The sequence below is a fragment of the Falco naumanni genome, chromosome 15 (genome assembly GCF_017639655.2).
Source record: "Falco naumanni isolate bFalNau1 chromosome 15, bFalNau1.pat, whole genome shotgun sequence".
In the NCBI taxonomy this organism is placed as follows: domain Eukaryota; kingdom Metazoa; phylum Chordata; class Aves; order Falconiformes; family Falconidae; genus Falco; species Falco naumanni.
The window spans coordinates 1,320,156-1,335,808 of NC_054068.1; the positions used below are offsets into that span (position 1 = coordinate 1,320,156).

The 15,653-nt window shown below is 45.7% G+C and overlaps 1 protein-coding gene and 1 long non-coding RNA gene across 2 annotated transcripts; both read right to left on the reverse strand.

Moving 5' to 3' along the window:
* Positions 1–2,806: 2,806 nt before the first annotated feature.
* On the reverse strand, positions 2,807–15,643 carry LOC121098035 (cytochrome b5). Its single transcript, XM_040615570.1, has 5 exons — positions 15,488–15,643; positions 7,041–7,169; positions 6,473–6,499; positions 4,535–4,566; positions 2,807–3,536 (listed from the first exon to the last, which is right to left on the reverse strand). The coding sequence occupies exons 1-5, from the start codon at positions 15,641–15,643 to the stop codon at positions 3,446–3,448; spliced, it is 435 nt and encodes a 144-aa protein (XP_040471504.1). The 3' UTR covers positions 2,807–3,445.
* Positions 7,176–15,239, reverse strand: LOC121098036. The gene is made up of 3 exons (XR_005831147.1): positions 12,209–15,239; positions 10,238–11,892; positions 7,176–9,788 (listed from the first exon to the last, which is right to left on the reverse strand). It is a non-coding gene; the product is annotated as an uncharacterized LOC121098036 (long non-coding RNA).
* Positions 15,644–15,653: the final 10 nt, after the last annotated feature.

Below are 15,653 nucleotides of genomic sequence, written 5' to 3' on the forward strand. Positions count from 1 at the left end.
TAAAGACAAAGAATTGGAATTGTCTTTTTTAAGCCTCGAATAAAACGGGTAAACAAACATTGTTAATACCTCCTTTGTTGCCTGAGCAGTTTCACACCTGTGGGACCCATCATTCAGCAAGCCAGAAGAAGAAAGGAATGAGGAGAGGCAGGCCAGCCCCCACCACCTCACTGGAGGAAGCCCTGGGCAGGGGAGCTCAGCACCAGGAGAGCTCTGAGCTCACACCAGCTGTCCTTCAAACCAGCTTCAGCTCCCACGGGCATTGCTGCGGGAAGGAGCTGCAGGATGACAGACCAGTAAAACTGATGCCGATGCTGGGCGCGTTGACGCTGTCCCAAGCTTGTAACGGAGAAGCGGGAAGCCCTCGATGCGGCTTCTGTACATGCACCTCAAGCATCTCGATAGAGATCTTTGAGGGAGCCAGCCCTCGCGCAGAAAAGGGACAGCTGTTCAGCAGAGACTACTTGGGCTTCCACGAGGCATCAGACAAGGCTCTTAAGAGCTCTAAGCAGCCCTGGAACAAGAGCGAAGCTCTCCCCCCGGCAGTTAATTGGTTAAAAAGAAACAGCAGCAACTACAAAAAAGCTCTGTAACAAACGAGAATTGACAGGCTGTTTTCCCAAAGGTAAACAGCAAAGGGACAAGCTCTGACGATGGCAAAGTTATTTAGAGCAGCCAACATGCAACTGAACATACAGCGCCAGGAAAACGGTATTTAAAAATAAATAAATAAAAAGAAAGTATGTCAAAATCCAGATAAAAGTGATGCCTACAGAGAAAACAGACACATTTCCACCATCACACCAGGCATCAATACACCAAGCCCTGTTCCTTGAGCTAAGCTGATGCTCCTGGAATCAAGCCAGCTGACTTTTGTAGAGGGCCCGACACTTCCCTGAACTAACCCAGCTCAGTAAGATGATGCTCTAGCCACCACGTGCCTTCCAGCTCCAAAAATTTCCATTGATAGAGAATCCACTATAAGCCTCACTAAACTGCGTGCATTGTTCATGACGTGGTGATAAATGTGAAAAGGCACCTATTTCCAGTTTGAACTGCTCTGGCTCTAACTGGCGCTCTTTTTTAGACCACTGTCCTCCAGATCAAAAAGCCCTTTGATAGTTTCTATTCGATGTGCAAGCACCTCCATGCTACTAGTTTTGTAACCCTCCCTTTGATAAGCTAGGTTGGGCCCAAGTCTCTCACCATAAATAACAGTTTCCAAGCTTTTAATCACTTACATGGCATTCCTCTGGATTTTTGCCAGCCAAAGGCATAGTCACAGCATTCATCCACTGCAGTGACAGTGCCAGGTTTTCCATGGAGCATCTGTCTCCTTCTAGGTCACTGCTAAGTCTTAAACCAGCACAGATTGTTCTTTGGGGTGAATCTGAAACACGTTCACCAGCTATTGCCCTTGCACCGGTAAAATCAAATCTTTCTGTTTTCAGTTTGTCCTTGTGGATTTTTGTATTGCTTTTGTTAAATCAGGCAATATACCTTGCAGCACCAACTCAAATGCCTTACAGAAGCCTCAGCAGCACATCAGTGTATCGGCAGCATATCAGTGTACTTGCGACTAATCTGGAATATAAAAGTATCATTTCGAACTGATAAGATCTGTTTTCCATAAACTTATATTGACCAACCCATTTCCAAGTTTAAGACCCACGTTAATGAATGACTGCATGGCCTGTCACCTTTATCCTTTCAAATGTAGCTAAAGAGCATTTCCCATGTCTTTCCTACTGAACCAAGGAAAAGCCAGATTTATACTCCTCTACTAAACTCTTCGTAGGGCAGATTAAACAGAAACTAGACCACCAAAGCAGCCAGGGCAGGACGAGGGACAAACACAGCTTGCAATAGGATAGCCAAATGCTGCTTCAGCTATGGCGAACTTCAGGCTACCCTGGCCAGATAACTCACCGCAAGAGAGAAAACAATCGGTGGCAGTGAAAAAAAGTCCTGCGGGAAGACAGACCTCTACAGGGACTTCTGCTGCACCTCTGCTAAAACACCACGGGCTGAAATAGGAGATGCCGCTGCCAGCGGCGAGGGGCCTGGGCCCACTGGAGGAGTAGAGGGAGTAACGCAGCGCCAGCAGTGCTCTCCCTTCCCAGTGACTACGCAGTTCCTTGGCCTTCGTCTTTAAAAAGGCAGACTGTAATTTCACATCTAAGACATTCTTCTACGTGACCCTCCAGGGAACAGAGTAGTTTCATGAAAAAGAGAAGAAAACCAACAACCTACAGCGTATCGCTTCCCTTTTTGTTGCCATTCAAGAACTGCTGAAGGGCATCGGACACCAGAACACGAGTCCCCTCTATTTAGCAGATCCCGAAGCCAGAGACCAATGTGCTGGAAAGATTCATGCCTCGGTGCTCGAAGCATACCTTACATTGTCTCCGCTCTGTTGGAGACCAACCACACAATACACAAAAACAGAAGAGAGGAATACTCTCCTCTATTTCCAAGACAAAACCAGCATTATGCACAAATCCCAAATGGATTTCTTTTCCCTTTTCACTTAGAGAGAAGAAACTGGATTTATTTGTGTGTGTGTCCATCCCCATCTGGTGCACATTCACAGTAAGAATGAGTTGTTTCCAATATATGTGTTGGATCAAGACCTCAGGCAGAAAGAAAAAACTGCATTTTGAGAAGCCGCATGTCAGTTCCCATTTCTGGCATTGCCGCACGCAGCACAAAAGCACCCAAAACAAACCAGAATCCAAGGTATAAATTGTTTCACAGAATATACATTTTTAAAGGGACAAGTACAAATATTACAAAATGAACAGAATCGCTTTTAAAATACTTATATTTGTTTAACCGTTAAAAACAGACATGTACAGAAAGAGGTAGCAAAGCTAACAATTTCTGGCTGCTCCAATTAGTGTTGCCTGCATGCACTGGGAAAGTTACTGTGGAACCAAATCTCCCGATATCTTTTCTGGAAAGGACTGTAGACAATTTGCAGTTTATTTCTGACAATGCTACGTGAAGGACTGAGTCAAATCCACAGGCTCACTAGCAGCTGTTTCACGTTGTCTGGCTTGACGAAAAGGCATTGAAAGAAAAAAGGTTGTCTGTGATTTACTTCAGAGAGCGAGTGAGAGAGAGAGCAAGAGAGAGAGCGAGAGAGAGCGCGCGCACGAACACGCACACACGAAGGGGACCACACACACACATAAGAGAATGCTGGGAAGTTGCACTCGCCCCACGACCGCAAGAGGAAAGCATGACAGGTCTGTGGGTCCCAGAGTTAGGATAGAGAGCGTTTGGTATTAGCTTGGTCCCATGGATATCAACATCACTTGACAGGCTCAAAGCTAAAAGCAAGGCAGAAAAGGTTAAGGGAAGCAGAACTCCATGTGTTGCATGCATGCGCTCTCTCTCACACCCTCTCTTTCAGGCTTTCTGAGGTCCCAGCAAGGTCAGTTCAAGAGGTTCTCCCATCCAACATGTAATAGCGATACATTAAACCTATGACCAGTGCTCCAAAGATGGGAATTAGCCACGTTGACCAGAAACTATAGAGAGAAAACAAAAACACAACACAAACGATACAACACAACATAAACCAGAAGAAAGTATCAAGTTAATAATTCATTCAAGATGTTCATCACTTATTACACGTCTGTTTTCATCCAGGCAGCTCTTGGGGCCTGTCTCCAGCTGCTAGCAGACCAGCTGCAGGGGTCTCGGCTCGCCGGGCTGGGCAGCACCCACAGTCCCTGCACCCAGCACTCTGCCCGGCCCCTCGGAGGCCCCTGCGCTGCAAGAGCCACTTGGTGGCTTAAAAAACAGCTGCTGGATTGCTGAATTTTCCAGCCTGGCACATATAGAACCCAATTTGGGGTTTATTTTGTTGGTTGTTGGGTTGCGGGTTGGTTTTTTTTTTTCCTTAAAAAAGTCAGACTGTAATTTGTGCTATACAAACAGCTGAGTTGACTCAAGGATGGAAATTACTACAGCTATCCCACAATAAATCTTCCTCACTCATAAACCAGAGGCCACAGGCTCACCTTCCGCAGCCTCCTTAGCAAAAAAAGTTCTGCATCAGCTACAAAAGACTAGGGCCCTGTTCTGGTTGTAAGGATTTTCAACTAAATGGGGCTGCTCATGGTAAAGATCTTCCAAAAAAACCCCACACGACTGTGTTGTGTCAGCCCAAGACCTGCAGCTACCACGCAAACAAACACTGCAGTGCAAAGGGACTGCAGCCACAGCCACGCAACACGAACGCACAAGAATCTGAGCTGCACAGTACCAGGATGCCTGTGCTGCCCAGTGAGCAGGGGACTTGGTGCCACCGGCTGTGTCTCCACATCCAACAAGGGAGGTGCGTGCCCTGGCAGCTAACTCTGTGAGCTGCAGTTCGGCAAGTTACATCTGGACTGTTGCTGGAAGGAGCGTGCAGTGATATCCCTGGGCTTTTTTTCCTGCCTATTGGAGTTAACACGCGGTTCTACAAACAGGGAGTCCTAACCCCTCCATTTCTTACTCTTACTATAAGAAGATACTATACCTTGCTTGGCCTGAGGATGTCATACTTGGATTCTGAAGGAGGAAAGAGGGAGTTAGCAGGGGGAAAAAAGAAACATTAAACACATGCTAATAAGACTACAAGACTGAACACGTGATTACGAACATGGAGAAAAAATAAACCATCCCTCCTCTCCCCAACACCCTCTGTCACAGGTGCAGGTGCTTCTGGGGATGTTTGCCATTGTCCTCACCTCCACATTCTTTCCATTAACCCAATCCCTCCCACCCAGTCATCAACTTCACACTAGAACTTGCACCCCTCTCAAAAAAAAAAAATCATCTTGCTCATTACCTCGGAAAGCAGTCTGTTCCTTTTTACGCAATGGATGATAACCTGCGCTCCAATACAGATTATCCTTGCACTGTCGCCCCCTCCCTAAACCCCTGCCCACGTCCCCATTTGCCATCCTGCTGCCTGACCACTGAAACATACAGCCACAGCACGCTCTTCAACTCTTCCCTTGCATGCAACCCGTTTCCAAACTTTATAGTTCTCCTTTCATAAAGCTGCACATTTAAATACTTTTTCCAGTCAGTTGAAATTCCCCTTTCGCCTTTCACCAGCTCTACAGCCTCTTCCTTGGTGGCTGCTGCAGCTCTCCAGTTTAATCAACGCCTACCAACCCAAAATCACCTTTCCTGCCCATCCAAAAGAGAATTATCTCCATTTCTTGAGAGTCTTAGTGCTTGCTTTTCTGTCGTAATACATCCAGTGGATGCTAAACACCAACACTTATCCATGGGGGGCTACCTCTGAGCTGCATCACAAGAGTATACATGTATGACTTTTTATTTTGTGGGTCCCTCCTATTTATTGTTACATTACTGACTTCTATCTCTTCCTGCTATTTTAAAAGCAGGCCAAAGTATAATTTTAAAACTGCTGTTGTACACTGGAGAAAGACCTTAGCTGTACACAACTCTGGAATTCCTCCTCAGAAGAGAAAGATATTTCAAAAAAATATTTAACTCATATCCAAGGGAGTTATTTTGATTACTGCTCATTTTATGCACATTTTAGGTATGTGATTATGCAACGGAGCTGAACTAAACACATTTTAAGGTGAATATATGCATAATCATGCGGCCCCGTGTTATAACTAAGCATAGGCTTTACCCAGCCTGAGTTATTCTTTCTATGGATGCCTACAGCAAGCAAACGCTCCCAAGGGCTTCAGCTGCTGCTCTCTCTGTTGACAGCTTCCTTCTTGATTCCTGCTGCTCTGCAAGTGGCCCTGCTTTGAACAACATCTAATGAAAGTGTTGTTGAAGGCAGAGCTGTGCCTGGTCCGAGCCTTCAAGCCAAGTCAGAAGAGAAGCCAGCTGCAAGGCACATGTTTACCTCTCAGATGGGATTCTATTTATTACCATTTCCCTCTCCCCATCCATTTCAAAAGCATTTTTGCAACACTATGCCCTGTTCTAACCCAGGAGTACCTGAGTTTTAAGCAATACCAATGATTACCAGGGCAGTTAACAGAGAATTCTTGTTTTACAGCCAACCCTATGGTGGCTGTGCCTGTCTCCTGGTTTGAATGTAACAACACTAACAGTTCAGTGGTCAGAACATCGTGAGTAGTGCAAAAAAATGGTCTGTGGCTCAAGGTGTGGAAATAACATTGCTGATGTCAGAGGAGAGAGGGCATAAAAAAACACTTCCAATTTCACACTAAGGTGACTGCTGAGGTTCAGAACAAAAACAAGAGGTATAATTTGCTTGGAAGATTCATTCATTACTGTAGTTTGTGTAAACATAAAGCCACAACCCCCACAGGGGGTGGGGGGGGTGTCTGTGTGCCAAAAAAAAAAAAAAAAAAAAAAAAAAAGGCATGTGACAACTCCGTTATTCATTTTGTGAGCATAATATTGTTTCCATAGCATTAAATTAAAACAGAAAAGTAAAACACCAACAGCTTACCTTAGAACCTTCTTTTTTACGATCGTGCTGTCAAGGCGGAAAAAAAAAGAAGAAAAAAGATAAGCACTGACTTCAAGAGAAATGTGCAGTCTTTGTGAGGGACGTGTGCACAGTCCTCATCATAGGGGTAATTGCCTAGACTTGGTTTTCAAAGGAGTCGACCCTTCAGCACCCAAAGGCACACAGCCTTTGTAGCAGGCAGGAAGCTGGTGTTTGTGCCGTGCCCCTGTGATCTCTCACCCTCCTGAACTCTAAATTACAAGGCAAAGGGAAGTTATAGTACCACCAGCTAAGGTGAGGGCCGATTAGCTTAGCTTCTTTAAGTGCCCCGGATTTAATTGTAGTGAGAAATCTGTTCTGAATGGTGGAAAGACAAAACTAATTTGGTTTTGTTCCCTCAACAGAAATCCCAGACAACACAGAGACTGCCTAAAACCCTTAACTACTCACTTATTTCACAAGACACATCTTCGCGTATGTGTGTAGTGGGTTACACAAAGGAGAGTCACACTTTTACACAGACTCATTCCAGCTCTGAAAGAGGCTGTCACAGCCAGCCAGTCCTTACCGGATGGATCTCCCCTATGTAGTACTGCTTGAGCATTTCCCTGGCATCTGTGGAATGCCCAACATCTTCAAAGCTCTCTGTGGCATCTCTACCAGCTTGTTCGAGCAAAACCTCTTCTCCACCTGGATGCTGGAAGAGAAGACTTCAGGTGAGCAAAGGGCTAGATATAGAAAAGGTACCAGAAGTGTCAGCAGCCTTCCTTCCAACCTATTCCCTTCAGCACAGATGCCTCAAACCAACATCATCAATAAATTCTTCAATTGTCCATTCTCTCCTTCAGGAATTCATGGAGAATAGTGTGTGCTGCACAGCCTGGAAACATAATAAAAATCCTCCTGGAGAGGCAAATCCCCAACATACACAGGGAAGCACAGCTTTATCCCCCATAGCCAAACTATCCCTCCCATGATTCCATAACTGAGTTGGGCACGAAAATACACAAAAGAAAGGATATCCTCACACAACTTTTCAAGGGCTTCACTGCACAAATCAGACTTGCTTGCAGAGGAGCCTCTCCTTCATGATTTTTCTCAAGAGCTTTCCTGAGGCACCTCCGCCGCTAGTGAAGCACAAGACAACACTGCCTTTACAGGCATCAGCAGAGGAAAGGGTATCCTACTTCTTAGATACTACAAAATAATAATAGTATTTGGCTAACGGCCTCTCTCTGCACACAGCTGTGCAATGAGGAATGAAGTACTGAGCTGAAATGCATCATGTTTTCTAGTAGCTTAAGAAGCTATGACTAGCATAGTCCCAACAATACTGAACCCAATCTAGCGTACAACCACTCAAAAACCTGGGGGGTGGGGGGAAGTGTCACAAAAAATTATACTGTTTGACATCATATACTGATTTCAGAGTTTCAGAAGTTGCAACACCACAAGTACCAAATCCACAGGACGCTCCACAACGCCACTGGCATTTCTGTTGGTGGCAGTCACAGACAAGCAGCAAGAACCGACAAAAACCCTGGTGCAACTCTGTTTTCCTTGATGGGCTTGGCTCTTCTCTAGCACCGTCAATACCATAATTCCAGGAACAGACCAGCAATGAAAAGCATTAACCACAAAGCCAGCGAAGTACAATCTCTTCACAGTGTGAGTGTGAACAAATAGTTCAGTTTAAACTATCAGCTAATCCAGTTAAACCAATAAAGTGGTCAGGCTTCTCAGTGCGCACACAGGGACTAACCCAGTTTTCTAGAGCATCAGGCAACAAGCACTAAATGTGCTAGTTGAGAAGACAAGAGTTGCTCACTGCTGCCTGAAATGCCTCTAACAGCTACAAGCCTGGAACTGGAGAAGAGATGTTAGACAAAGTTTCACATCAAAGGACTAACACACCTGTTTTTCTCTGTAATATCATTTTCCTTCCCACAGACACAGAACAGTTGCCCTTGCCTCTCTTCCTTCAGCTTGTCTGTTTTTGCTGCCAAAAGTCTAAATACTCCCACTTGGCGCTCACACCTCATACCAAACATCCTCAGTATGGACACAAACACAGTCCAGTTGTTTACTCCTGTGAGTTACTGCAGCCAATTCTGCAATCCTCGTACCAGAGCTCTTTATTCTGAATAAATCCCTTTATTGTCCAGGTATGTGACAAAATCAACGTGGAGCCTTCTCAGCAGCCACGAAGGGCAAAGTCCGCAGTCCTAGGACACGGTTTTGTTAGCAGTCAGTTATTAGATTGCCTTAGCTGTAAAACCAAGTGGGACTCCACTCTGCTCGTTCCCCCTGTGCCTGGCTACAGGTCTGGCTGCCATTTCTCCCACACCAACCTTCAGGCTCACTTGATCTCAGAGGGAGTCTGACCAGGGACTACCCTAGCAGGAAACCCACCCTACAAAAAAAAAAAAAAAAAAAAAAAAAAAAAGAAAAAAAAAAAAGAAAAGGAACCGATTATCTGCTGGGATAGCTGTGACTGAGCTCACTACAGAGCTGGATGCGTCTCTCTTTACACGTGGGAGCTGCAGGAACACAGGCTGCAGCAAGACCATGCTTTAGATTATTTTTGCGCCCTTAGATCACACCCTCAAGACTTGGTTGCAACAGTAGGACACTGTATATTGTCTATGCACATTACTCAGAACTGTCCAACTTTTACTTCCTTTATATGCATGTTTGAAAAGATCCACAGAAACCAGGGGATGAAAAGCTGGCCCTTTACTTTAAGCCTTCTAGAAGAACTCCATAGGGATGTCTCTCCAGAAATCTTATTTCAGATAGAAAAATATCAGAACTGAATTTTAAGATGACAACCTTGCTTTCCTAATCATCCACCCTAAAAGAGCAGACAAAACACTGCACTAACAGGGAACATGCAGCAGATATTGGCTTTCAGTGGCATCCAGCCTTTGCATACACAAGAGACAAAACAAGAAGAATGGTAAAGTAAAAGAAGCAAGAACGGTACAGTTTGCTCCTCTTTACCTCTTTGGGTCTGAAGCCTTTCTATGCACTTGCTAAATCCACAAGTAATAAAAAGAATTATCTATTCATGCACATCTGTCCTTTATTGTAAACACCAGTCCAAAAGAAAAAACTTCAAAACATTCTGGCATAGTGTATTTCTGAAAGGATTCTCTAGTCTAGACAACCACAACTGCAGCCAGACAATTCTTACCTTGTCATACCCAAGAAAACAGTAAACCCAGACTATTTATACAGGAAGTCATTTACTCTGCCACAAAACTTCTCAAAGCTACAGCTCCAGCAGGAAAACATGAAAACAGAGTGTTGAAAACTGCGGAAAAAAAGTAAATTAAAAGTAATTCCAGAGGAAACAATGGCTGGAAAATGTTTTCAGAAACAGACAAAAGCAAACAACAAGAAAGGTGGGTCCAAGTGCCAGTACTCATAAGTCTTCCTCAGCAACAGTAATAGAACTGGAACCTGCTTGTCACTTGAGCCTTCGGCATACACAATAAATAAAGTATACATTGACAGCAACATTAATAGTCTTGAAGCACCAGTTCTGGAAGAATACAACCAATGCCACTGGGCAGAGAAAACAATCTTACAGGGAGAACCCTGTCATTTGGAGGGGAAAGTGCAACAGCCCATCACCACCACAAGGCACCTCAAGAGCCCCTGGCCCAGGTGGTGCAGAAGAGAGGCCAGCCTGCTCTTGTTGCAGTCAGGAGATCCAGGGGGGAGAAAACCCAATACTTCCTCATGCTTCGCAATACTCACAGGACAGCAGGTGCTCGAAGCATCATTTCAGTGCGATCTTTCAATCAAGTTCTCCAAATTCCAAACCGGGTCCAGAGAAGAAGAGCAGACGCAGGGCCTTGTACAACCCCATAGTTACTCCAAGCTCACTTTAAGTGTCACTGACACTCTAATATGGCGAGCAAAGAAAGTTTGCCTTTCATGACGCACTCCCTAATTAGCAGCTCATATAGCCCATCTTCTGCATTCAGCCAGCAAGGCTGTAATTATTCAAGAGACCTCAGAAGAAGCTCTATCTGTGTAGCCTTTAGAAGGGATAAGGAGTGAGCAAAAAGCAGCAGGAAATCAGAATTATAGGCACACAGCAGAGGCTTCCGAGACCGCAAAGCTGAAACTCACTGCAGGAGGCAGCTCCAAATACCCGTTTGCATACGTCTGGCAGGCAACTGCTGTTACAGACCCACTGTAAACTGCAAATGAGCTCAGAAGCAACAACTAAGCTCTACAACTAATTAGGTTGCTGGGTCAGGTAAGATGCAAGATCATCAAGTTGAGGAGGGATGCGAAAGCATTCATTTTTAGCCCCCAGTATCAGAGAAATAAGCTAGGAAAGGGAAGAGTATTACTGTGCAATAATAATGTGCCAGTACCATACCAGCCAGAAAACAATGACAAGCAGACACCTAGACAAATGGTGTTCATCAACCGCACATCCTTCAAAGCTTGTTTCAAGACACAGAACAGGTTTCCCTAAAAAACATCTCTGCAAAGCTGGAGCAAGTCAGCATGAGCAAAACCAGATCTCTGACATTCCTCCTACTCCCTCACAGAGTTCTGGTTTCAGATACACTAGAGTCCACAGGAATTAAATGCGAAAAGACAAAGAAGAGTACCCAACATTGGCTTCTCACTGCTGGTGCAGCAGGAGTTAAGAATCTGAAAAATTGCTGCCTCTGGTGTGAGCAACCATCTTATACTTCCCTCCTCTTTACTCTCACCTCAGTGACAATGCTCTTAAACTACCAGCTCTTCCAAGCACAGTCCCTACCTTAGCTATATACTTGCCTGGAAAGAGCGTAAATTCTGTTAGAACCATGTAATTTTAAAGAAAAGGTGCCAGTAGTAGAATATGAAGAACACTATACTTGAAACCAACTGACCGATTCGAGTTAGAGCTGTCACAGCCCAGGCTTATTCCACTTGGAAGCCGGTTCAAACAGATTTCTAGTCACGCTTGCCACAGGTGTCAGAAGCAGCAGCACATGCCAAGACAAAGCTGTGCTAGCTGCTGCGTCTGATGGACTCAGAAAACAGACAAAAGGGTGTGCTGAAGAAACACTTACCTGCAAACTCTTCTAGTCATGTGTAAAAATGGAGATAAACCACATCCCTCTATCAGAAGAATGCTGGTGAAAATAAGCGTATTACAGACAAGTGCACAAGTTAAAAGCAACAGATTTTAATAAGAGTGCAGTGAGGGCCTAAGTGTGAGCAGTACCAGAGTACCAGACCTCAGAGAGCCTGTCGGGGAGGTACACCTGCCTTCCGCCGCTTCCTCACTCATAATTCACACCTACCTGAGCAGCCAGCTCTTTTTGCTCTAGCAATAGCCTACACTTGCTTTTCTAGGCTACTGCAATTAGGAGTAATAACATGTATTCTGGTGGTCCAGTTACCTAGACGTGGGAGAAAATTACACTATCACTATAAGGCTATCTCAGATTTCAAACAATCACACTTCATTTCAGGCACTTACAGGCTTTCCGAAGTACAAGAGATTGCAGTTTCTCAGAAACATGAAATTTCAGTTGCCATCTTTGCAGATCTCTTGCATTTTGTTCCATTCTTATAATTCAGTAGAATTTTGCTATGTGATAAATGTCTTGTTACTCCTATTACACAGTAAATAACTAAATTGGAAGTTTAAACTGATCTGCGCTTCAAACAACATACAGATTTTGAGTTGGCTAGCTAATGGATGACCTGCTGTACCTCATTTGCAGGAATCATGAAGCACAATTCGACAATCTTTTAGTGAGGCTTCTTTGAGGTTACACAATCACTCCAAGGTAATGCTCCAGTGCAGTTCAGCAATCCTGTTCAAATAATCTGTGACCAAAGGCCAGAAAAGGCAACAATTAGACACTGCTTCACTGACTACACAGGATCAAGGGGAAATACTACCCACTGAAACCCTGATAGCTGCAGCCACAGCAACTCAGAGCTTTAAAGCAGAACAGTTTCAGACAACTGTAACTTCTAAACAAGACACAAACTCCTGGTTCCAATCAGCTACACATTGTTCCCCTGTCACTCGACTGATTATAGCGGACTAACAGATATAAAGTGTATTTTTGCCAATAAATTAGGCCTTGATCTATGTTTACAAGTTTCACCACGTCAGTGAGTGGTGTACATAGCAGAGCGTGGTGTCAGCCATGCTGGCAGTTAAAACAGTAGCCTTATTCTTCTTCTTTTCCCTAGTCCAAGCAGACCTTTTTCATGCCAGAGAAACACAAATAGGATAAAAGGCTTGGAAAGGGCAATGTGAAATATCATCCCAAGGTAACATTCAGAGCACTGCTAAACCTGGCTTGCTGCAGGGGGAAGCGAAGCATTCTTCTGTGCTCATTTACAATACTGAAGGTGTCCTGTTCCAGATGCTGTCTTACACAGAGAACGCCGAGATGAAGACTGTGACCACTACACAGTGTCCATGCTCTGAAACAGTGTCATTCACAGTGGGGTAAGTATCTTGAAAACATTTGTCTGACTCTGAAAAGTCTGAAAAGCAGTAAGTAGCGACCGTATTTGGAACACAGATGCAAGTGTAAGACAAGGCACACAGTTTCTGCAGGTACTGTCCCAACCTCCAGCTTGTTTTGGCTCTTCCTAAACAAACAGCACTTTGTTATTGAGAAACCAGCAGTGAATGGCTTTTCCCGGTCTTCCCCTGAATCTACACCTTCTTGCAACTACAACAACATTTGGCAAGGAGTTCCACCAGTCTTCTCCCTGTTGCATGAAGAAACACTGTTTGTTTGTTTCAAACCTGGCTCCAGCCAGATGCTTTGATGTCCCCTGGATCTTGTATAGACTTTCAGATGCAGGCAAACATGAAAGATTTCAGAAACTAGTGGAGTAACAAGCATTCTTCAAAATGTGTCTGCTGCCCTGCCCATTTCATTTAATCAGCAGAGGTAGCTGGGCCCACAGATCTGTACCCCGCTGCCCTCTCTCAGGAATTTGAAAGATGACAGATGACAGGTTTGGCCTAGTGCCAGGGAGCCCAAACATTGGAGGGGGCGTGCATGTAGAAGGAGGCAGTCAGCTGCTCAGAAAATCCTCACGTACCAGCTGGAAAACTCTGGAAAACTTGTGAGCTGACCCTGGAACAGGAATCTGAGTACCCACTTGTAGCTCCACCGTTTCAGAGCTACCTGAGTTAAAGAGTTGCACTCAATGCAACTGCCTTCTCCTTCCCACCCCAATCATAAGCTCTCTACAGTACAGTATGCATCTTTTGTAGATGCATGTCATAAATGAGCAACCGGTCCCTCACCTCAGCCAGACTTGCGGGCTGTCCTGTAAAACAGCTGAGCATCAGCTGACAGCCTTCATGTGACTGCTGCTCTGTAGCACCAAACTCCCATGCTTCCACCAGGCACCATCCCACTGTCCCACATACTTTTCTTTCCAGCATACTGGGTGCCAAGAGTCTCTCTCAAGTATCAAAGATGCAAGAAGAGCAGCTGCTCAGCAGATTCAGCCTTTCAGATTCTGACCTGACACACATGCACCTGTAAACAGGGCTGGAGTACCAACAGCAGACACTGGTGAGCAAAGGAGCAAGCAGACAGGATCCATTTATGGTCCTGTGAAAGCAAAATTTTTCATTATAAAGCAATAAACAGTGCAGAACTGACTACAGAAAAGGCCAGCTCAAGGCACTGTAGTAGAAGACACTCCTTAATTCGTTCACTGAAATACCTTAGAGACTCTCTTAGAACAAACGTTGAGGGGAAGACTCAAAGCTCAAGTCAGATTCTGAACCAACCATTATGATGCTGGATCCAGTGAACAAAACAGCTTGTATCCAACTTTATAAATAAATGCTGAAAGCTACATAGAAAGCCACTACCTCCAGCTGTCAGGTCACTGTAAAAAAGCTGCCAAGTTATCATTCTCTCCTCCTATCTGATAAACCTATACATTTCACTAAGGTAACTTTATCATTATATGTTATGACTACATAGCAGACATGCTTTAATCACAAATGCCTGCAGGAAAATCAGAGTTTAATTTAGACAAGCAAAACCAACAAGCAGCAACATGTACATTTTCAGTGAAATGTTCTTCTTTTAAAGCTGATTCAGACCAACTTTTGTACATTACCCTGTAGATGCTAGAGAGTTTGGTATCTTGTCAAGCTGGGATTAAAGCCCTCTGAAAATTTTTTAAACATTTCCTCCCGCTCTGTTTTCAGCTCCAAACACTAACGATACTGCTCTCAACCTTCTCAAAAACAGAATTCAAAAGCATCGAGTCTAGAAGCAATTTTTGTCCCCATATCCAAGAGAACTGGAGATCACACAGCAGACTGCACCGCTTACAAATCACTCGCATGTGGTCACCACTGGGAAGGCAGTAGCGTGATGCTCACCTACTGAATCACCACAACTTTCTCCTTTAAGTTCTGGGGTGTCCTTAGAGACATCAAATTTAAACCACTGATCTAGCCCAATACTGTTTACCCTACAAGACAAGAAGCAAAGTAACGTGGCTTAGGGTGAGCTGCACCTCCCACGTAAGCGTGCCTGAACAGATTTCCTACGAAACCAGGAGCTGACTCAAAGGAGCAGAAGCACAACCTTGCACTCAGCTGGCCTTTGCCGGCCTGACCTGTGGCAGGGCCAGGAGCTGCCCTGAGCGGGAGCCCTGCGGGCGGCCCTCCTCGCGGACCCCTCCTTCGGGCAGCGCCGGCTGGCTGAGGCCCCGCTGCCTCAGGGCCACAGGAACCCCCCCTTCGCCTTACTGCCCCCCCTTCCCTTGCAGCCCCCCCACCCCCCCCCCGGGGTCTCTGCCCCCCACGGCACCCCTCCGCCCTCCCCCGTTCCCCTCCCTCACCCCCCACCCCCTCCCCTTCCCTTCCCTCTCAGCCCCACACGCCCTCCCCAGGCCCGCCCCGCTCCCCTCAGCCCCCCCAGGCCCCGTCCTTCCCCTGCCGGCCCCTGAGGGGACGGGCCGGGACCCCGCCCCGCCCGGCCTCACCTCCTCCAGGAAGCGGGTGACATCGTAGACGCGCCCGTGGATAACCAGCCAGGCCTCCCGGCTGGAGTTCCGCTTCCCCACCTCCTCCAGCGTGAAGATGGGCCCGGCCTCCGCCGCCGCACAGGCCCCGGCCTCCGTGCGCTCCCCGGGCTCCATGCTGGCCGTC